Raw genomic sequence first — 23,863 nt, 5'->3', positions numbered from 1 at the left:
ATTTTCTCAAATAAATTAACTTATTTCTTCCGATACATGAAGAAACAAAAAAATCAACATTTTATGCTTTCGTTGCACAACACTTCAGTTTTTTTTTTGTTAAATGTTTCAAAGGATGGCTTCGTATGGAAGGAATAACGATTTCAATCTGGATTTCTCGTTCAAATTTAGCGCCTTTAAGTGTGCAATGAACTCCTGAACAGTAGGCAATGTGCATAACAACAAATTACTTAAAAGGATAATGCACAAATAAAAATGAACGAATCAGCAATAATGTTTTTGAAGAGTGAAAAATGTTCCTCTTAATAAACTCTTTTAAAATACAGCTTTTTTTAATCAACTTTGGTGTGCTTTCTTAGTATAAAACTTAAAACTTTGAATAATCCAACTTAAAATTCTGAGCATTTGTCATTTAAGCCAAATATCTTGCAACAAATTGGCGCTATTCGAATGACCTATAACATCATGGTTTTTAATAAATGGCGTTTGTCTTTACAATTTTGAAAATATTTCTTAATGTACTCTTTTTGGCGTTGCCGGATATGGTAACCCAACATTAAACAAACTTTTAGAACTCTTTTTGTCTGACAATTCTAAACTGTGAAATGAATACTAATTTGGCCACAACAGTCAATTATTCTTTTAACTTTAGATTTTGCATAATTTTTGCCAAAGCTTAAGGCTTCTTGATTTAAGGATCAAGTATCCTTCAACTTTCAAAATATCCCAATTTTTTTAGTCTCACGACAACGCACCTACTGGTTTATGTATCGATTTTACTTTTGCAGCATAAAAACTTGAAATTACACGCTATCAAAAATGCATATCACCGCATCCTGCAAAATTTTTTCCAAAAAGACATGATGAAAATGAGAATCAAGGGATCAAGTATCCCCATTCTCTCCTACTGAAGGATTCTATTTAAGACCCTTTTATTTAAACAAACACAAACACATACAGGATCTCAATGAAACATGATGTTTCCTCGAAGAGAGTCCTTTTTTTTTTAACTCTAAGCGTACACCTTTCGAGGATTTGATGGCTAGCATTTTACAAATGCTAAAACGACCAACCCACCGAAATTGTACTATGTGTGCCGTGACCGGGATTCGATCTCATACCCTCTGGCCTAGAAGACTTGAAGGCTATCCTCTACGCCACGGGCGGCGGCTAATGACTACTATGAAGTTATTTTTTAGAAAAACAAATTAACAAATGGTTGACAACTAATCGAAAAATAATCATCAGAAATTAAATGGATTGAAGAGCTAAATTCACTTCAATTCAAAAGTAAAACAAGTCAAAAAATATTATTTGTCCTTAAAATTGCGATAATTTTAAAATCATCCATCGCCTATGACCAGTTTTGGAACTCTCTAGAGCATGTGAGCGTCGCGACGCCTGTTATTTAAGATTTCTAGACACTGTAGATAGAGTACACTGTCATATCTTATCAATTGCTGTTTTCCAGTTCTTGATTGTTTCTGAAAATTTTAATTTATAGGCAAATTCTTAAATTGCCTCTAAAAATGCTGAATGACGTTGATACTAGACGATTTGGAGGTATTTAGAGGCAAGTAGGTAGGGACATTGTACTTCAATACCATTTTGGAAGGAAATACCACGTGGAAAAATTAATTTCTTCACGAAAAGTTACAGCTAATACCATCGTTTAATAATTACTTCTTTCGGGATGAAAAAGCCACTGAAGCTTAAAATCCCTTGAGAAAAAAAACAAATAATATGTATTGCCTAACTTAAGGCGTTTTACACATCCTCTGTTAAGATTGACTCTTAACGCACTGTATTAGAAAAGCGCCTACGGGTACGCAAGACCTCGTTTAATATGAAATAAACTGATAACAGTTATGGAAAGCTGAAAAAACCAAAAAAAAAAAATAATCTCACCCAAGCTTAGCATCTTGGATAACATTTAAACAAATTGGTTTCATTTGATGCTGAATACTGTTTTTATTAGGAATGAAAGTGAATAAATGACAACTTTTCGGGTATGAGATGATGAGACGACCAAAATTCAATCTTGAGCTCCACATCTGATTTGTGTATTTTTGAAGTCTTACTATGAATCAAAAGAATTTAATTTGAGTCTTCAAAACGTCTTAGAGGACCTCAAAACCAGTAGAAGAACAGCTGATAAAGTTTAGTCGCCGCAAGCCACCTGACCACCACCTTCGAAGACAGTGGCCCATCCTTGATGAAGTGTTAAGAAACAACGCTTAAAATACACAACTTATCCATCTCCAGGCGGATGAAGTGGAGCAGAACTCCGGCCAAGCTCTCTCTCCTTAGAACAGCGAACCGTAAAGTGCAATAATGAAGCGAAAATAAATTTTTAGTGTCCCTCACCGAACCCGGTTTGTCTTCCGGCGCGATCCGCAGTGGATCCGGAAATGGTGAAAGTGATGGGGCCCCACAGAAAAGCACCCGGAAGGCTCGCTAAACTGCAGTTTCTTGCAAAATGAGGAGGAAAAACTGCCTTCGAGAAAATTCCCGGTGTCTCAGTCGGTGATGTGAAGAACCACCCTCTTCGACAAGCGTCGCTGCCAGAAGGGGCCGGGAAAAAAACTTTTCCTTGCGCTTATAACATCAGCGCCTCGACGTCGTCGTCGTCGTCTTTGTTCACCATTCACTTAGCATAAATTAAGTGTAATAAAATCATGGAAATTTATTGACTTTACCAGGGGATGATTAAATTTCTTATCATAGACATAATTCTTGCGTTAGGCATTGGGCGGGAAGGTGCAGATGAACGGTAGGATTTTTGTGTTTTTCTCTGGATTTTTTTTCCTTATGCTGCTCATCTATCGAAACGACTTTGTCGGAAGATGGATAGCAACAGTTATGGGCAAAGTTTGCTTTTTTCGGGTCTTTGGGTGATTTGTTTATGGCAAAGTTTTACCTTTAACGAAGGGAAAATTTCTGGGGGTGCTACAGTAGAAGTGCACAGGCAGCCGTCTTACCTGAAAAGAGAAAGAAGGAATGAATTCAATTAGTTTTTTGTTACATTTTTGTAGAAAACAGAAGGTTGTTAGTTTCATTTTTAAAAAGAAAATCTATTCAGTGTTACAGACTTTAAGCGATTCAGCATGAAACTGCACTACGTGACCAATTAGACCGACTGAACAGAGTTAAACTCCAAACAACTTCACAACCCTAACCCTAGATTTCTTCCATTTAGCGCAGGTGTGAACTTTCAACTTCAACTCCCGGGGGATCAACTTTCGTTCGAGTGTTCCCGTTCCTTTGCTGCCGGGAAAATTCTCCACCAATTGAAAACCGCAACGCCAAAACGCCTGGTGGCTCTGATTTTGCCAATTTGCTTGGCGCAAAACTTTAACTCAGCTCGGTTCTGCAGCTTGGGCTAAGGGGTTTTTTTTTGTTTGATTTTTCAACCGTAGTGATGCTGCTGCTCACTTTCCATGGGTGTGTTCAGCACTAAAATCTCATTAAAAATTGAAATCTCCGGAGAGTAATTTTTGCAATCCACCCGGCCCAGTTTGGACTGAATATCTGTGTGAATGTTTGGCGGCCGCCATTGTTTTTTTTTTTCGGGTGGGTTGAGTATTTTCGTACGGCTGCCTGCCACCAGGTGTAATTGAAAATGAAAATTAGTGTAAATTTTCAATTAAAAACAATAATTGGAAAATATCTTGATTGGAAAAAAGCTACCCTCCCCGTTTTTGGGGCGCGAACGATGATATTTCCGGCTTGGGAAAAAGTTCGACTTCAACCGGTAAACAGGAACAGTGTAGAAAGAACAGTAAAACCTAATAGCGAAAGGTAATAATTTGACATACATACTCGGAAAATTTTGGAACGACACTACTTTTTTCACGTTTATGATAATAATAGACATCGAATATCATCATAGAGGCGAATATTTTTTCTGTCTCCTGTCTCAATTTGAGCGCAAACGAAATTCAATTTTCTATGAATATGAAACTGCTAATGTATGCCAGCTCAAAGTACATCTCGTTCGAATGTAGCGGTGCTTTAAAAGAAGATTTTTTTTTAAATATTCAAAAACGCTCAATTCAATATCAAGCTTCAGAGGCGAACCAGCCTGCGGCTGAAAACCTTTTAAATAAAGACAATAAAAAAATATCAATCTTGATTTAGGAAAAGATACTCCGTAATTCGCCCTTCCTGTCAATTGTTGTGAATGTTTTTGAATTTCATTAATGATACTCTAACTTTTAAATGATTTTTCGTACCAAATAGGTAGTAATTTTTTATAAATTAAATCCATTTGAAACACTTTTTGTGTTGTAATTAATAAAAAAAATTAAGAATCTATTTTTTTAAGGTTTTATTATTAACACTTTTACAACATTATGGTATTCGTATCCAATGGAACAGCATTTCAGGTGCCATTTTTTCAATATCTGATGTAGAAAGATTTTGCCGTCTCTAACTCAAAACATTTATCAGATTTTGTCTATCATTGATGATATGGCTTGTGTTTTTTTTTCAAATTGGTTGGTTTTGTGTTAAATGAATCTTTGACATCTGAAAAACTAAATTTCTCGAAACTCGAATGTCTTACATTAACCAAATATTCCAAATAAAAAATAAAAAATTCTCAAAATGTTTTGGGTTCACTTGATCCCTCGAGTCCAAAATGTTATATTTTTTCTAAATGGATGTTGATCATTGCTAAGACCAAAATTATAAAGACTTATCCACTGACTTATATTCATCCAATAGCTTCCTGATAATGAGTACTCGGTACTCGAAAAAGTGCTTTTATCAGAAAATTAAAAAGTTGCGCCTTTAAGTATGCAATGGGAATAGGTTAGTACACAAACTTAAATAATTCTTCTGTCTGACCCTTATAAATTGTTAAATGGAAACTTTTATGGCAAAACAGTCAATGGAACAATTATTTTTAGATTTTGCATGATTTTTGCCAAAGATTAGGGCACCCTGATTAAAGGATCAAGTCTGCTTCAATGAAGGATCAAGTTAACCTTAATTTTCAAAATATCACATTTTTTATTCCCATGAAAACGCTTCTAGTTCATCATGTACGGGTTCATGTATCGATCTAGCTTTTGCAGCATATAAATGTGAAATAACACGCTGTCAAAAAATGCTAAAGAGAGCGATCTGCATTTTTTTTCCAAAAGATATGGTGAACATACCCATTTTACCCTACTGGAAGTACCTTTCAGCAGGATCAGCAGGATATTACGCCCGGATGGATGTTCTCTTCGAATGCAGCAGGTAAGTTTTTCCCCTTGGTGATGTAGCAGGTAAGTTTCTTCCTTTTTTGTTTCAGATGATGAATAGCCGCAGTTTGTTCCAGGTAAGTACACTTTATTGATTGTTCAAATTTTCACTTTTTAATAATTATTTAATTTCACTTTCTTATTACAGGTTCTTAACTTTAATTTTATTCAACTAAACTAACTAAATTTACTTTAACTTTTTCAACAAAATTTCACAACATTTCCTATACTAGACATCACTTGTAAATAAACTGGACAGAGTGCGTTCGCCGGCTCGATGATGACGTATTCTCGTGTCAACGCAAAAGAGAAACATATGACTTCTCGATCGGCCTTTTATAACTTAGGGATGCCGGAAACTCATCTTTTTCTTCTGATGTTTCCTAGCTCCCGAACAACTGACAGCATTCCGAAGGCAACCCATCGCAAAAAACCCGGCGGCAAAATGTTTTCAGCAGCGGGCAATTTCGTTTCTACCCATTTTCGTGTGTGCGCGAACATCCTGGCCCCTTCAGAAACAGCGTTTCTGACGATGATGATGGATAAATTCTTCCGTGAAATGAGTAGATTCCGTTCAGCGTGAAGATGTTTGTTTACATCTGTCTCGTGTTGTTTTGGTCGGTTCCGTCGGTTCGTCTCGTCCGTGGAGTGATTTTTGGTGGTTTTTGTCTGAAAATATTGACCCGGTAGATTTTCCTAAGACAAGTGATTTGATTGGACAGGGGCTCACCTGATCCAACATTGGAAAGTGCCTTAAAAGGTATGAATCTGAAACGGGATCGGAATCGCAACTGCACCGAAGGCTGCTGCATGGTGTTGTGTTTTTTTTCTTTCGTGATGTGTTTTCGTGTTGTGCTCCATTCGGAAGGTGATAAGTGCGAAAGTGCTGAAAAAATTTCGACCCAGTAGCGAAGTTGGAGGAGAATAAAAATCTTGGACAGGAACTCACCTGATCCAAGTCAATAAGTGCCTTGGATAATTTTCTTAACTGGATCCGAAATGTTAAGCTCCTTCAAACACGAATCTCGTCTGGTGTTGATTGCTCAGCGCTGGATGGTGCAATTGATTCCTCCAACGATGGTGCAATCGGCAGCAGGCAGATTTTAGACACCGGTCGTGTGCAGGATCCTTTCGCTGTTCTCAGAGTGACCACTCTGACTACTCCGTCGCTGCCAGGATGGGTCTGGATTATTCTTGCCGTCGGCCAATGCATCGGTGGAGTGTTATCTTCCTTCAACAGGACGAGCTGGTTTTCCTTGATGGACACAGGTGAGTGCACCCATTTGCTTCTTGGTTGTAATGTATTTATGTATTCTAGATGCCACCTTCGCCAGAGATCCTGAAGCAGTTTTTGGATTTGTTGCCAATTTTTCAAGCAGTTGAACGGAATCTCACTGAGCTCGTCATCTGGAACAGCCTTTAATGCAGAGCCAACAAGAAAGTGTCCGGGTGTCAATGGCTCATAATCCGTTGGATCGTCGCTCAGGGGAACAAGAGGACGAGAGTTGAGGCAACTTTCAATTTGACACAGGAGAGTCTGCATGTCGTCGTAGAAAAGTGGACGGTCCCGGACAATACGGATGAAATGTTTCTGGGCAGAATGAATTGCAGATTCCCATAGTCCACCGAAATGGGATGCTCTGGGCGGATTGAAGTGCCATTTGATGTTACAGACTGAGCACTCCTGGTCAACCTTGCGCGAATAGTCTGGCTGGCGAATAAGTCGTTTCAGTTCATTCTTGGCTCCGAGAAAGTTTCGGCCATTATCAGAGAAGATGTCGGAAGGTGGGCCTCGACGAGATACGAATCGTCGCAAGGCCTGAATGAACTTTGCTGTTGTCAAGTCGAACACCAGTTCGATATGTACAGCTTTAGTGCAAAAGCAGACAAAGACTGCAACAAATGCCTTTGTTGGGGAGGCTCGCCGATGTGGATGCTTCAGCAGGATTGGGCCCCAATAATCAACCCCCGTTACCGTGAATGGACGAGTGGCTGTGATCCGTTCCTTGGGCAGCTCAGCCATAAATTGTTCAACCAATTTAGGGCGAGCTCGGAAGCAAATGGTGCAGCGATGTACGATGGTTTTGGCCAGATTCCTGGCCCCTATGATCCAGTATCTTAGGCGAAGAAGTCCGACCAGTAGTTGCGGTGAAGCATGCAGATTTCGTTCGTGGTACCATTGGACGAGTAACACCGAAAAACGATGATGATATGGGAGCAGAATCTGGTGCTTGCTGTCGTAGGTTAGTGGTGCTTTGTCAAGCCTGCCTCCCACACGCATTACCCCGTGAGGATCGAGGAACGGAGAGAACCATCGGAGCCGTGATTTGGTGTGGATGGGTTTCGAGTCTCGAAGCGCGCTGATTTCACTGGCGAATTCTTGGAGCTGGACTAATCGTATTAGGGAAAATTCAGCATTTTGGATTTCGGTCGGTGTAAGAATGGTGGTGAGCTTCGGTTGTTTGCGGTTCACGGAGATCCTTAAACAGAATGCCGCTACACGGAGCATGTGTTGGAAGGAGGAAAAGCGTTCGACGAAAAGATCAACGAAGGAAGCGTCTGCTGTTGTTGCCAGAACTTTAATCGGGGAAGATCGAGCTTCAAGCTGCGTCTCAAACGATTGTTCATGCTGATTAACAGGCCAGAACGATGGTTCAAATTGAAGCCATTGAGGACCTTTCCACCAAAGGTCGCAAGAAAGAATTGTTCCTGCCTCGATGCCTCTAGAGATGTGGTCTGCGGGGTTCTGTTGCCCAGCAACATGGTTCCAGGAAGTGTCTACTGTAGCAAGCTGGATTTTGGACACTCTGTTAGCCACAAATGTAGTCCAAACAGATGGGCTAGACTTAAGCCAGGCAAGAACGGTAGTAGAGTCGACCCAGAAGAATGTCGTAAACCTCGATCCGAAGGCGGAGCAGACCTTTTGGTACAGTTGAGCCGCTTCTAGTGCTCCGCAGAGCTCGAGTCGAGGAATGCTGCGCCTTTTTAACGGTGAAACTTTAGATTTGGCTGTCAACAAGGTTACCAGAACATTCCCGGAAGCGTCGGTCGATCGAAGATATGCACAGGCGCCATATGCTTGTTCCGATGCGTCCGAAAAGAGGTGAAGCTGAATGTTACATGGATCGGGCAAAACAACACATCGAGGGATTCTGAGTTGCTCAAGCAAAGGCAACTGCGAGTAATATTTGATCCAGTAAGTGGCGAGAGAATCTGGTAGCGGTTGATCCCAGCCCCAAGGTTTGTCGTCTTCGGATGTAAGGCTCCACAGCGTCTGCATAAATATCTTAGCGGTTACGATGACTGGTCCAACCAGGCCTAACGGATCGAAAAGTTGTGCGATTTGTGACAGGGCGATTCGTTTCGTCATGAGGGTGTCTGGTGGTTGCTTGGGGAGTTGAATGTGGAACCGTAAGTTGTCGGCTGTTGGTTCCCAGTGTAGGCCCAGGGTTTTGATGCACTGGTCTGCTGCGAGCTCGACCGAAGATTGAATGGCACGCCTTTCGGGAGAAACGCCGTCGAGAACCGATTCTACGTTTGAGGCGAATTTGCGGAACTCAAGTCCGCCCCTTCTGCAAAGATGATCAAGCTGAGTTCGTAGTTCTGATACTTCCTCTGGTGAGCTGCCTCCGGTGAACAGATCGTCGACGTAAACATCGCGCTTCAGAATCTTGGCTGCTTGGGGAAAGTTCTGGTTTTCGTCATCGGCTAACTGCTGAAGTACCCTGGTAGCGAGAAACGGTGCGCTGGCCGTGCCGTAGGTGACCGTTTTTAGCTCGAAGGTCTGTAGAGGTTCCTCGGGGGAATTCCGCCAAAAAATCCGCTGCAGTGGAGTGTCTCTATCGTCGACCAGCACTTGACGATACATCTGCTTAATGTCAGCGATGAGCATGACCTGGTGGAGCCTAGACCTCAATATGATGGCTCTCAGATCGTCTTGAATTACTGCGCCTACCATAAGCACATCGTTCAGAGATTTTCCGGTTGCAGATTTACACGATGCGTCGAAAACAACTCGGACTTTGGTTGTGGAGCTCGTTTCTCGAATCACAGGATGATGGGGTAAGTAGTACCGGGAAGAATCGGATCCAGCTGTGTCCGCCACTCGATGCATGTGGCCAAGGGTTTCGTATTCTGCCATGAAGTCCCGATACTGAATCTGCAGCTCCTTGTTGCGTTGAAGGCGAGATTCGATCATGTGAACACGACGTCGCGCAGTGTTGCAGTTGTCGCCTATGTTGTCTGCCGCTTCCTTCAACGGCAATCGCACAATATATCGGCCATCTGGCGCACGTTGAACTGTACGACGAAAATGCTCCTCGCACGCCGCTTCTTCTACCGAGAGACTAGGAACGGCACTTTCCTCCTCAATCGCCCAAAACCGTTGCATGAATCGTTGAATGTCCGCCACTGTAGCGACGTTGCAGGAAATCGTCTTGAGGTGATTGGACTGCATAACCTTCCCAGAGACCACCCAGCCAAAGACCGAATTCACCAGCATCGGAAGCCCATCCCCAAGTGATATTCTGCCTGATGGTTTGAAGACGTCGAAGAATATTTCAGCGCCCAGAACCACGTCGATGGGATTAGACTGGTAGAAAGCTGGATCTGCTAGTTGAATTCCCTCCGGAAAACTCCAGCTCGAAACGTCCATGGTTGTCGACGGTAGATTTAGGGTTAGTTTCGGAAGCACAAGCAATTCGACGATGGTGGAAAACCGGGTGGTGCGTGAGCGTACTGTGGTGCGGAGCTTCAGACGGGCATGTGTGGAAGATTGGCCAATTCCGGAGATTGAGAGATGAACCTTTTGCCGATGAATCCGAAGCCGTTGAGAAAATGACTCAGTAATGAAGCTGCACTCGCTTCCTGAGTCCAGCAGTGCCCTTGCTACGTGTGAGTGGCCGTGATCGTCGATTAAAGTGACCACCGCTGTTGCGAGAATCACCCTGTTAGAAAGACGACCAGTCCCTGGGTTGTAAATCGCGGCTGATAGTGATGGTGAAGCTGCTTCGCAAGCCGCATTGGTCTCCGTCGTTGCGCTTGCTTCGACTCGCTGGTTGAGGCGCTCCTGATGAGTGCGATCGTCGCTGCACAGCTGGCTATGGTGTCGTCCTCGGCATTTCCGGCAGGTGTTCTTCGACGAACAGTTTCGAACCACATGACCCTTCCGTAGACAATTTCGGCAAAGCTGTTGGCGGCGCACAAGTTTTTCTTTGTCTTCGGAGGTCATTTTTGAGAAAACTGGACACTGATACAGAGGGTGATGGTCGGAGCAAGCGAAACACTGCCGATAGTTGAACTGAGTTGCTCCGTGGCTAACGAGTGGAGGACGAGAAGTCGATTTTTTCGCTGAAGTCGTTGCTGAATGCTCTTGCTGGCCATTGCTCATGCACTGCAGAACCGTAACTCGTCGTTGAAGAAATCCTACCAGATCTTGGAATGTAGTTGACTCTTTCGCAGACGCAAACTCTTCCCAATCTCGACGAGTTGTTGAATCAAGGCGGATACTCAGCATTCGTATGAGCAAAATGTCCCAATATTCAGTTCTTTCTCCAAGCTGCTTTAGGATTCGAACGTTAGCTTCAAACCTTTCGACCAACGAATGAAGATCTGAAGCTGATTCTTTCTTAAGTTGCGAAAATTCGAACAACGAGTCAACATAAGTTTGTTTTAAGCGTAATGGATTTTGAAAATGCTCAATGAGAAGATTCCAGGCGACGGGATAGTTATTGGCACTGATTGCAATAGTTTGGATTAACTTAAGGGCATCTCCACTCAACGACGATCTCAAATAATAAAACTTTTGGATGTTAGACAAATCACTTGATGAGTGCACCAAAGAAACGAAAAGATCGTGGAAGTTTAACCATTGCTCTAACGACCCGTTGAACACGGGGAGCTTTACGTCGGGTAGCCGAATCTGGGAGGAAGCAGGGAAGTGCGCATGGGACTGAACAGGATGAGAATACGGAGTCGAAGCATGTTTATTTACGGCCAGCAAGAATCCCTTCACTCTGTAGTATTCTGTCTCGAACTGCGATCGCTGTTTGAATTGCTGCTCGACGATTGCCATGTCGTCGACATCGGAAGCTTCCAGCTCAGCTTGGGTCTTGGAGTAGTCTGTCCAGAGAACACCGAGATTCTCTAGCCTCACGGGGACTTCCACTGATTGAGTGTCTTCGTCGTAGTTGTCGACGAAAACCTTGATGAGATTGAAAGAAGTCTCTAGGCTACGAATCCTCAATTTCAGAGACTTGATGCGTCGCTCTGAAGCCATTTCCAACGCTGGAAGGTCTGGAAATCGAAAACCAGCGAAGCACAAACGACACTCTTATAGGTTAAATGGAATCATAATTACCTTCTAGAGGCAATTAGATTGCCTTGTATTTTTATTATATCAGGAACGATCCGAATCCAGCAACGTGGAGGTGTTGTAAATGACTTCCGTAAATCGTGTATAGGTTCCGGATGCTCGGAGTTCGACGGGCATCCGGTTCGAAGGACCAAATGGAAGTACCTTTCAGCAGGATCAGCAGGATATTACGCCCGGATGGATGTTCTCTTCGAATGCAGCAGGTAAGTTTTTCCCCTTGGTGATGTAGCAGGTAAGTTTCTTCCTTTTTTGTTTCAGATGATGAATAGCCGCAGTTTGTTCCAGGTAAGTACACTTTATTGATTGTTCAAATTTTCACTTTTTAATAATTATTTAATTTCACTTTCTTATTACAGGTTCTTAACTTTAATTTTATTCAACTAAACTAACTAAATTTACTTTAACTTTTTCAACAAAATTTCACAACATTTCCTATACTAGACATCACTTGTAAATAAACTGGACAGAGTGCGTTCGCCGGCTCGATGATGACGTATTCTCGTGTCAACGCAAAAGAGAAACATATGACTTCTCGATCGGCCTTTTATAACTTAGGGATGCCGGAAACTCATCTTTTTCTTCTGATGTTTCCTAGCTCCCGAACAACTGACAGCATTCCGAAGGCAACCCATCGCAAAAAACCCGGCGGCAAAATGTTTTCAGCAGCGGGCAATTTCGTTTCTACCCATTTTCGTGTGTGCGCGAACACCTACAGTTCTTGCCTGGATATTTAAGTTTCAAAAAAAAAACGCTTCAAAAATTCTGAAATTTTCAAAAATTTGAATAAATAACGTGTCAATGATTTTTGAAATCATTCAAGGAAGTCTTTGGGCAATTGATATTGAAGATTTTAACTTATTTGACAAATTTGTTCTGTGTCAAGTTCTTAAACTATAGCTTAGTTTAGTTTGATTGACTACTCATATCCACGTGAAACATCGAATCCGAAATGCTGGACTATCAATTCTTATTCTGTGTAATGTTCTAAAGTTTTGCCAAAAAAAGTGCACAAATTGATTTAATAATTTTTACCTATTTTTTCAATGTTATCTTGAAAACAAGAGCTGATAAAAATACAGCGCAACAAAAATTATGGAAAATAGGCTTTTTAATTTTTTTTTTTTGCACCTGGATGTTAATTTGGTTGCCTTGTGTATTTAGTTTATGATATAGGCATATCTCTTGTATTAGATAGTTGTGTATAAATTTTCTTGTTTTTTTTTTGTCTTTTACGAGTTTTGATCACCGCCAGTTATTGTTATCTTTTTAAATTGAATTTTCTTTAAAAACCGTTTCAAAACATTTATTACTTGTCTGTTTAAAGCTTATAGGATTGGTCATGTTTAATTTACTTTACTGTTGACTATTTAAACGGATAAAGTCATTAAAATGAATGTTTTATTATTTGTTTACTTAAAAATTCTCGATGATATAGTTTCTATTTTCGACAGGACACATTGTCTGTGCTCAATCTTTCATTTTTTATTAAGAAGTCTTAATGCCTTAAACAATTGAACACTTATTATTTGATAAAAACAAACTTATTTTGAACAACAAAATAAATAAATTTTAGTGAGTTTATAGATTAAGGTTGCCAGATTGCACTTTTTCCGGGTTTGCCTGGATATTCAATATAAAATTTTGGAACAGTCCAACCCAGCCCGGTTTCCCGGTTTCCCGGTTTCCCGGAATCAATCGAAAAATGCCTGGATTTTGCCCGGATTTATTCACTTTATTTGACAAATAAAAAAAATATTCTGATTTTTTTTTAATTAATGTCTCTGAAATAAAATTTTTTGACCAATTTTTATAAAAATAATCATGAAAGGTAATTGGATGCATAAAATAGGATTTTAAATCTGTCGATGAAATAAGAATTAAAAATTTCTTGATTTTGGTTGAGTAATTTCTCAGTTTTGACAAAATTTGCTCGGACTTTGGTCTTCTTTTTTGAATCAAATCTCCGGATTTTCCAGGTTTTTATCAAATTACTCGGATTTGTCTGGCCCGGATACGTGCTGAAAATTTTTTGCAACTTTATTAAAGATGCATTTTGAGCAGAACATAAAATCAAATATTAAAGAAACTTTATCGACAAATACGAAAGATTTAACGAAAATCAATTAAAATCAAAAACAGGATTTTTTACCTTTTAAAGGCTGGAATGCCTTTTTAAGTTAAAATTTATTATTAAATACTTAAGTTTTTTTTATCTGAGCTTCTGAAACTTGAAAAATGTATCGAAATGTTGTTTTCTGAATCAAAATCTAAATTTTCAATCTGATCTACTCTTATACAATCTGAATTTTGTTCATTTAAAAAAATGGAAATTTGTAAAATGCGGAAAAAAGTGAAATTATCTTATCAAACTATCAAACAACAATCAACAAACAACAACAACAATAGATTGACAAAAAAGTTATGAATTCAAAAAAAAGTCAGTTTCATAAACAAAACGCATATGAATAAAAAAATTAAAAAATGCAGTATCAGAAATCAGATACGAATCAGAAATAAACAATCAGGAACAACCAGCCATCAGGATTTTAAAAATCAGGAATCTGGAATCAGGAAACAGGAATCAGGCCTTCGAGAAAAGATTAAGTTAGAAATCATGTATCTATAGTTAGAAAAAGCGAATCTAGAATCAGATCCTAAATCAAATGAATTAGGTTTAAATTACAGATTCACGATTTCCAACTACAGAGCCATGATTTCTAATTCATTATCCCTAATGCCTGATTCCTGTTTCCGGATTCCAGATTACTGATGTTCATATTCCTGATGGTTTCATAATTTAAAAATAAACCGTTTAGCAAGACTGAATTTTTTTCTTAAATCATCATGAAAACAAAAGAAAATAAGCTAAACTTCAGGCTAGTCAAACCCCAAGTAATTGAAAGTCACATAACTGCTCTATTTTGAACTTTATCAGTTCACACCTGGCTGAATAAAAGGTACTCTGGAGAGTTTCCCTCGAGGGCATTTTATCGAACTTTGGCCGAACATGGGAGGTTAAAAAATAATCAAAATACATTTATGTATGTTCTAGGAGCTTATGAACAGTTGAATGTAAATCTGTGATAATTATGTGTTTTTTTTTAATTTTCTACAAGTTTTTTGGTTGCATGAGGAACTGTTTACAAACTTTTTGGTCCCTTAAGGGAATGAAATGGAACTTCTACGTGAATTATTTTGAATATTTTTAAAGGAGATTTTTTAATGGAATTTGCATTTGCAAAATTTTTTTTTATCACTCACACAGAAAAAAATATCTGAATAAAAACATTTACGTTACTTTAAACAATATCGCAATCCTTTGTTTGGGCAAAAAGTTGAGTTTCTGCACTTTCTACAAGGGTAGTCAAAAAAAAAATATATAAAACTTGACCGTCAAATCGTTCATGTGTTTTCAAATAAACCAAAGAATTTAGTCTGAATTTAGTGACAATTTTTCGCATGGATATTCGTATCATAAGTTTCTTGAAATTAATTTAACTTATTACACTCGTATATTACAGTAGACTGAGTCGATTTGGGGTCATTTGGGAATTTCTCAAACCTTGGGGTCTAAAAAGCTTCGTCTTGGTCCAAAGCTCATCCATGATTTTTTGCAAAATTTTTAAGTAACGTTTATATGAGTAAATTTGAACTTTTAGGTTTGTATGGGAAAATTGAATATTTTGTACTGAAAAATCAACATCATTTTTGTTTCGTCTGTAGAACCGAGCCAGATGGTGGTTTTTGAGCCAATTTATAAAATTCCTAAAGGAAATTTTCCGCTGAACAACTTTGTTGAAGACCGTTACTTCGTATTCTATTAGGAAAAAAAAGTTATTAGCTGTTTAACAGGGGTATGTCTTTTCGAATTGATTAACAGTTAATTCAATTGACATCACTGCTTGAGCCTCGCGAAGTGTTGCATGGAAAGTAGTCACGCAATACCTCACTAGGCACCCTGCAGGGATGTCAATTGAATTTATTGTTTATCAGTGTGAAAAGATATACCCCTGTTAAACAGCTAATAACTTTTTTTCATAATAGAATACGAAGTTACGGTCTTCGACAAAGTTGTTCAGCGGAAAATTTCCTTGAGAAAATTTATAAATTGGCTCAAAAACTACCATCTGTCTCGGTTCTATAGACGAAACAAAAATGATGTTGATTTTTCAGTACAAAATATTCAATTTTGCCATACAAACCTAAAAGTTCAAATTTACTCATATAAACGTTACTTAAAAATTTTGCAAAAAAACATGGATGAGTTTTGGACCAAGACGAAGCTTTTTAGACCCCAGGGTTTGAGAAATTCCAAAATGACTCCAAATCGACTCAGTCTAATATTACAGCCTTTATCTTAAGATACAGAAATAGGGAAGAATATCACATTTAAGGTAAACTTCTGGAAAAAAATAGATTCCGATTCTTCAGTTTACCATTCTCTTTAGGGTGGAAGGAAGGGAGGTGCATTTATAGCAGCTCCTCCGGCACCTGGAATATCGCCAATATCGGCTGGCATTGGGAGTAAGTCCTTGCAACCGGAAGTAAATGAAAAAAAAATTCTCGTTTTGACAATATAATAAGTCTCATAGCAATTAAAGTTTTAACTTGACCTTCAGCTTTCGGGATCAAAACTTCGTAAAAATCCTTCGTTTGATTTTAATAACATTTTTAAATCTATATTACATCAATATACAGAAATAAAGGAAAAACTAGGCATTTTTTTTAGAAATGCTGAATAGCTTTCTACTCAGCTTTGACTATGTAACTTGAAGGTATTGATAGTAACTTAAATTTTAAGTTAGTAGAATACTATACAGTAAGGTTGCCAGATAGCCAGGTTTTATCCTTGGTTTGTCCGGATATTTGATACAAAATAAGGGAATATTCTTGCCCGGCACGATTGCTCGGACTTCAATGAAAAATGCCCGAATCTTACACGGATTTTCCGGATTTTTCCCACTTTATTTGGCAAATCAAACAAAATAAAATTGTGTTATAATTTTATTTTATTAAGCCACCAAAACAAAATAATTTGAGCAAAATTATTTTTTCGTAGCCTAAAATACGATTTAAAATCTGATGATAAATATTGATGAAAAAATATTTTTTTTCAATTTTTTTGTGTTGATTTTTGGAGAGTAATTTCTGGGTTTTGACTTAATTTGCCCGGATATTGCCCGGATTTTTGGTTGTCAATTTAGAAATGAAATATCCTGATTTTGCCAGGTTTTTTTATAAAAAATTTCCCGGTTTGTCCGGGCCGGATGGGTGCTGAAATAATTCTGGCAACCTTACTATACAGCCTTAAAACAGGGATGTTTAAGCTAATAAGAGACCTTTTTTTAGAACTTTTGATCATTTGAGACTGAAAATAGATTGCATGTAATGATCGTTTGCAATGATTTTAAACTGGATTCATATTTCCAATGAATCCCTTCTTTCTTGGGTTGAAAAAGTAATCTAAGAACGCTTTTAAATTCAGATAATGTATCTTAATTTTAATAAATGGACTTTTTTTCAAATTCTAAGCTTTATTTAGGAAAAAAGTGTTTCTTCTTATTTAATTTGTTTTTTTTATCGAATGTTTATTTTCTGATTACTCTTGAAACAGAAAGTTATATTAAACTGCACATTTTGTGTTGGTTATCAAAATTATTGAAATTGAGTCAAAATCACTAGAAAGACTGATAACTTATCGATGATTTTTATTTTCAATTCGTGGATGGTGTTTGACGATTTGAAATGGTTTAATTTTTCTTAATCATTAAGTTAGTCAGAAGCCGTAATTGCTTTTATGGTTGGGGAATGCCTTGCCAAGCTAGTACAAGCTAAGCTTTGAAGCGATACTAAGCGGATTGTTGGAAACCTTCATAGAAAGCTATAAAAACTGTATTTGCTAAACTAAGACCACAAAAAGCTGAGTTATAACAAGGCGTCTCGTTAAGGTCAAGCTGAATTAGAATTTCCAAAAATTTTTCAGCACGAACCAGGGCCGGACAAATTCGGGCTATTTTATCTAAAAACCTCCAAAATCCGGGAATTTGATTCAAAAATGGGGGGAATAAATAAAGCTTGATGTTTTTTATGGAAATTTTGAAACATTTATCAAATATTTGAAAGATTACAAGAGCTAAAAAACAGATTGTGGGAGATGAGAGTTTTATCAACTTTTGTTTTCTTGATTATATTGAATTTTTCGAAAAAAAATTAATTGATTTACAGGTTTTGTGCAATGATATAGTATGTTATTTAGTTGCATACAATTTTTCGTGCAATTTATTCCAATTTATATGTTTTTCGCATTATTTTTTATTATCCCCCCCCCCCCCACCCTAGCGATGCTTCAACTCCTAGTGACAAGAGAAGGATTGGAAATTTGTTCCGGCCTAATTTATGAAAACAAATCATGGAAAAAACTATAACAATTTTTATAATCATCTGATTTTTTCGCTTTAAAAAAAAATATCTTGATTTCTTTTTATGAAACTTGCTAAAAATAAATCGTTTTGGCTTGTTTTGGTAAATAATTTTAATAAATCCGGCCTTTTTTTCAATGAAATCTGGGAAACCAGGCTGGCCCGAACTTTTGTCAAATTTTGTATAAAATACCCGGGCAAACTCGGATAAATCCAGGCAATCTGGCAACATTCAGCTAAATGTAAAATGAATTTGTGAATTGGTTCGCAAAATTGTTATTCTTAATTTAAGAATTTTCTCACTCATAATTTTGAATCTTCGTGCTTCAGATGCATTATCTTTTATTTCTGAATTTAGTACACCGTTGCCGACGGCACATTTTTCTGCTCTCAGAACACATTTACGAGTGATTTTCCCTGTCCGCCGTTTTCATTCACTTGAGAACTGGAATACATTCCAATATTTGCTTGCTTGTTTGGCTTTTCCCCACTACTTCGTAGAGATCCTGGCGCCAGCTCGCTCGCTGGTGTGTTTCCAGTGAGAAAAGTCTACTTTTTCGCTGCTACTTTCACCGGCCATTTACCAAGCGTTTTCGCTTGCTAGTTCACGTTTGTGTTTGGTAGAATTGCTTCGCTTATTCCTCCATCCTTCCATTTCCAGGAAACAGCAATGGGCGGCAATGGTCGTCTCCACTCATGATTTTTTAATTAAATCCATTATTGTATTATGGCCTCTCTCGGTTTCAATTTCCTGGCTGTTGTTCGGTTTGCATGCGTTTTTATTTTCTATTCAGTCGGTAGTTATTTTTAAAACACAAAGCAGTTACGCGGTAATCATTCGTGGAATGTTGTTCTATAAATTCAATGAAATCGATACCTACTCCAATCCTCTGTTAGTTGGAGGGGTTTTCCTTATTATATTTTCTGGATTATTGCATCATTTACTACTCCAGTTGCATGGTTTAGAAACTTTCCAGTAAATACCCACTGCAATGTTACTGCAGTATTGCGCTGTGTTAATTTTAAACTAATAATTAGCGATTTTTTCCTACTTTTAACGAGTGCATGGCGCCATACTAAACACAATCAAAAGCTTCCACCGAAATCATCCCCCCTTTCCAGTTGCTGCAGTAGGGATGCAACTTTCTCTAGTAGGTTTTCCTTTTCACTCCATCCGAATGGGAAGCCCTACCCAATCGAGGGTACAAACAACTGCACTTTCACATCTTCTCCATCCCTTTCTACAAATCGGCACAGTTAAAGCTCCCTACAATGTTCCTTTTAATCGCGCTAGATGAGCGCCCTGTAAAGTTCATCCGACCCGCCGACATTAGTATTCCATGGGAGCTAAATGAACCCGTGTGTGAGGGGTCCTTCCGTGTGGCTTCGCCGTTCGTTTAACAAAGCAATTACAATTAACTACGCCTCTACGCCATTTTCTCCCCCTCCCTCCTGCTCTGCATATGACAAAGGCGCAGTCCAGTAGAATAACGCTGGTCATTCAAAACTTGCTCCCATCGTTTCATTTTCGCTCAATTTTTTATCCACCTAGCTATAAGCGATTATGTCCATGTAGCCATTGGAGTTAAGTAAAAGGAGAAGGCAATCGTTCGTCGTTATCAAGTTTATGTGTGTAGTTTTCATTCGCCTCACACCCTCACCCGATTCGAAAAAACCTTCCGGAATCCTTGAAACGGGGCAGGTCACTTCCGTTCTAGTTTGCTCGGCTCCGCGAAAAAAAAATGCCTGCATGGTTCCTCCCAGGAGAACACGCTTTAGCCAGAAAAGAAAAAAAAAGGTTTATCTGCCGCCATAGCCCCAAAAAGAAAAGCGAATGACGAATGGAGGAAATGACTTTGGAGCTCCAGTAGCGAATGAAGCTCCGGAAAAGCCCGGAAAGCTGGTATGTGGAGCACCCTGCCGGGAGTTCTTCCTGCAAGCAGTGTAAACGATTATGTTTTGTGGTTTCTTGGTAGCACCGCGACAAGTTGATTGGCCCCCTTGAAGTTGGTGTAACGTTAGTGGCGCCAATGCGGCGCCGCTCTGCGAGTTCTTAGAATACGAGCTGCTGGAACTGTGCTGTGGAATTTGTTTTGATTTTAAGTGAATTTTTGTGTCAAAATACAGGTAGAAATCGTTGAGTTCCCTTGTTCCAAAAACACAGACTTGTTCAAAATGTTAATAGAAGTATACAACAGTATTGAATTGTGTTTTATTTTCGTTTGATGTTGGAAAATTGTTTTTAGAAAGGTTATTAGAATATGAACAAATGTAATCCGATGTAATTCCTTACAGTTTTTACCTCTGATATTGTACTCACATTTTAAATGAATTATGAAAGTTAAATATCATGTCCTTAGGCATATGTTATGTTTTTTTTTTTAAATAAAGATTAAAAAAAAGAAATTTTACTATTTGAATACTTAACGGTCGTGAAATTTTAACGGAAAACCCAATCAAGTATAATTTACTCATGAATCATATTTTAGGTGGCATGCTAAGCGGATTGAAATTCAATAGATTTTTCATTTATTGTATATGAAAGAAAGGTGGCTAGACAGGCCTGTGGAAGGAGGTGTCCTATACAAAGTCTTTCTAAAAAAGTCACAATTTGACCAAATCATCAAGGTTTTTTTTCAATAAATTGGGAAAACACCAGGTTTAACACAAAGTTTATATGAATAATAATTCCCTCTGTTGTGGTATGAGCCTACTTGGTTGAATGATTCAACTGAATCAAAGCAATCGAAAGATTCCTTTTAATTCAACCACGGTAAATGATAAGTTCATATACCAGTATTTCGATAGCAACTTACTACCTTCTTCAGTGAACGTTTTCGATAGGTTCACAATCGAAAACGTTCACTGAAGAAGGTAGTAAGTTGCTATCGAAATACTGGTATATGAACTTATCATTTACCGTGGTTGAATTAAAAGGAATCTTTCGATTGCTTTGATTCAATAATAATTCCCTCTCAATTTTTCGAAAGGCGGAAGAGAACAAAGTAGATGTACCCATTTTGATACAAATCCAAATATTTTCACAAAATTATTAAAAATGATTAAAATAAGAACATTCTCAAACGAAGCTGAAAAGATAAAAAAATGAGTAAAACTAACTATTTGTATCCAAGTGCTTGAAGATCATCAGCAGAATGGTTGCTCGAAAAAAAAAATGCTTATTTTTGAGGAATTTGATAGTAAAAATTAAAAAAAAATAAAAATTGTAGAATGGAACAAAAATATAACTTTTTTGAAGCGTGATGCCTATCAGCTTTAAATACTATTATTGATAACCTTATGAAAGTTTTTCTTGCTGAACAATGTTACCCGGGTGATCAAAGTTTTTGTAGTTTACGTTGATTTTAATTATAAGTATACTGCATACAATAAATGATTTCATCCATCCGTAGACACCTTCCATTTTGATATAGAAGTAGAATGAACTTATGAATGAATCGCCACGTGGAAAGTAAATTCTTATGATTCGTTTTGGAAAATGCCTTCCAGAGTTAATGAAAAATTTGCCAAAAAGGCTGGCAAATGCTCAAAAAACATCAATAAAGGCTTAAATAAGAACGATTTTTAATTTTTTTTTCACATTTTGATGATGTTGAATGTTTATTTAAGAGGATTTTATCCTTCAACTGCAACCCTCACTTGTTGATGGAAATTCAGTTCTTAATTAGTGATTTTAAATTAGATTTTACTCATATTGCTACTGTTTTAAAATCAAAATACAGTTTAGCAATCATGATTTCGGAACACCAAAAGAAATCAGAAATAAAAGCTGTTTTGAAATCATGGTTCAAATTTGGTTTTGCATTCAATTGAAAATTTTAATCATGATTTTCGAATCTTAGAAACACGTTCAATATTAAAATAAAATATTCCGTCGATGAAAAAATAAATAACTAGAAACCATCCTGAGTTTTTGTTTCATACTCTGATTCGAAGTTCTTGAACCTAATTCTTATGCCGAATTCAAACGAAACTCGTATATTTATTGGGATTAACAAGCCGGATTAAAAATGAATTCAGATTGAATTTGTATTTGAACAATCAACTCATGGAACAAAACTCACTCTTTGGCTCACAATTGATATTCTGATATGTAATTAAGATTCAGAAATCGATGATTTAAAATGTTATGTTCAATGAAAAAAATTGATTTATTTTTTTAATCATCAACAGAATTTCAATCCAGAAATTAAATTTTTGTTTCTATATTTGCAGATACAGAAACAAAAAAAATTGCACTAAATTTCATAGTATTTTAGTGTCTTATTTAACATTACTAACAAGATTGCCGAAATTTTCATGCTATTTCACAGAAAGCTATCACAGAGTTTATGGTAAAAATTACAGAAAGTCAGATTTTTTTTTTGCAAAAACGCAGAACTTTTTTCGGCAGTATTGATTATTAACCCTCTTGTGCGTTTACTAAAGTTGTCTTAAAACTGCATCGATTGATTTTTCGAAAATTAAAAATTGCGCAAACTTGGTTAAAAATAATGAATTAAAAAAATGCCTACAATATTTTATTTTATTATTCATATATTTTTCATCAATATGTTTTTTTTTTTAAACAAAAGTCATTTCTAATCACAAAATACAACTTTTGTTAATCGTTTAGCGAAAACAAAAGGTTCTAGAGAGATTGGAAATTTTCAAGAGCTTAATTTCAAATTATAATCTTAAATTTGTTCATGACCATTTAGATCACCGTTGGATGCATTTTTTTTCTTTTAGAAACATCACCAAACAAAATCAACAAAAGAAACCACGAAAAATCTTAGATTTGGTTTCAGATAAAGATACCATATGAAATCTTTCAACATTACATGTACTCTTATACATAAAAAAAAGTTTGTGTACTAGACGTTTCACTACGATTACAAACTTGTTCCTTTCAATTATTGAAAAGTTTGTCCTGCATCTTGGACAAACATTGTAGAAGAAATCCAACTCCTATTGCATAATTTCAGCATGAGTTTAATAAAATTAAAAAATTCTCTTTGACCGAACTCAGAAAAAAAACAAAACTACTTCTTATGTGACATTTCTCTCATAGGAAACAAATTGTCGTCGAAAATTTATATTCACATATTTATTTGAGTTGTGTTTTTCATTGGAATGTCTCCTTTTTTGTTAAAAATGCATTTTTTCTCAAAAATTTTGAGAAAAAAATTTCCCCAAATAAGTCAATATCAGTTCGGTATTATTTGCCATCGAAAAGTTATTTTTGTAGATTTTCGTTATCTAAGAATTTGACATTGAGCGCCTTTGAATATACAATGTTCTCCAAATCAGTGAAAATTATATCAGTTTACTATTTTCGGCATTGCAGGATATGGTAACCCTAGTTTAAGAATGTTAGAAAGAGATATATTCCGCGAAATTTAAATAGCTTTTTTTACTTTTGAAAATTTGATTTATTTCTGTCGATAAGGCCGGAACATACTTCAAATCTTTCTTTTGAAAATCGGAGTTAGAAATAACGCAAAATGCTAACAAATTTGAATTGATTTCTCAAAAGCTTGTATGCAACAACAATGCATACTATACAATTGCACAAAACCTATCAATCAAGTATTTTTTTTTATTGAAAACTTCAATTAAATCATGAATTCAAAAGGTGATATCACTCCCATCTTCCACTACTAGTTTTGAGCTCTTGTAATATTTCAGGTATTTGAATATATATTTTTTTTTGAAATTTCCATAAAATACCTACTTTGAACTTTATTTTTTTTCCCCCTTTCGGGTTTCAAGGGAATTTCGCAGGGAAAGATGAGAAAAGAAGAATTTATTTAATG

The 23,863-nt window shown here is 37.3% G+C and overlaps 1 protein-coding gene across 1 annotated transcript; it reads right to left on the bottom strand.

Moving 5' to 3' along the window:
• Positions 1-6,264: 6,264 nt before the first annotated feature.
• LOC129742731 (uncharacterized) lies at positions 6,265-11,529 on the bottom strand. Its single transcript, XM_055734674.1, has one exon. It carries the CDS (start codon positions 11,527-11,529, stop codon positions 6,265-6,267), a length of 5,265 nt encoding a protein of 1,754 aa, XP_055590649.1.
• Between the last annotated feature and the right edge of the window lie 12,334 nt (positions 11,530-23,863).

The sequence above is a fragment of the Uranotaenia lowii genome, chromosome 2 (assembly GCF_029784155.1).
Source record: "Uranotaenia lowii strain MFRU-FL chromosome 2, ASM2978415v1, whole genome shotgun sequence".
NCBI classification, from domain to species: Eukaryota; Metazoa; Arthropoda; class Insecta; order Diptera; family Culicidae; genus Uranotaenia; species Uranotaenia lowii.
The sequence above is the reverse complement of the archived record's forward strand: the minus strand, read 5'-3'. Positions and strand labels throughout refer to the sequence as shown.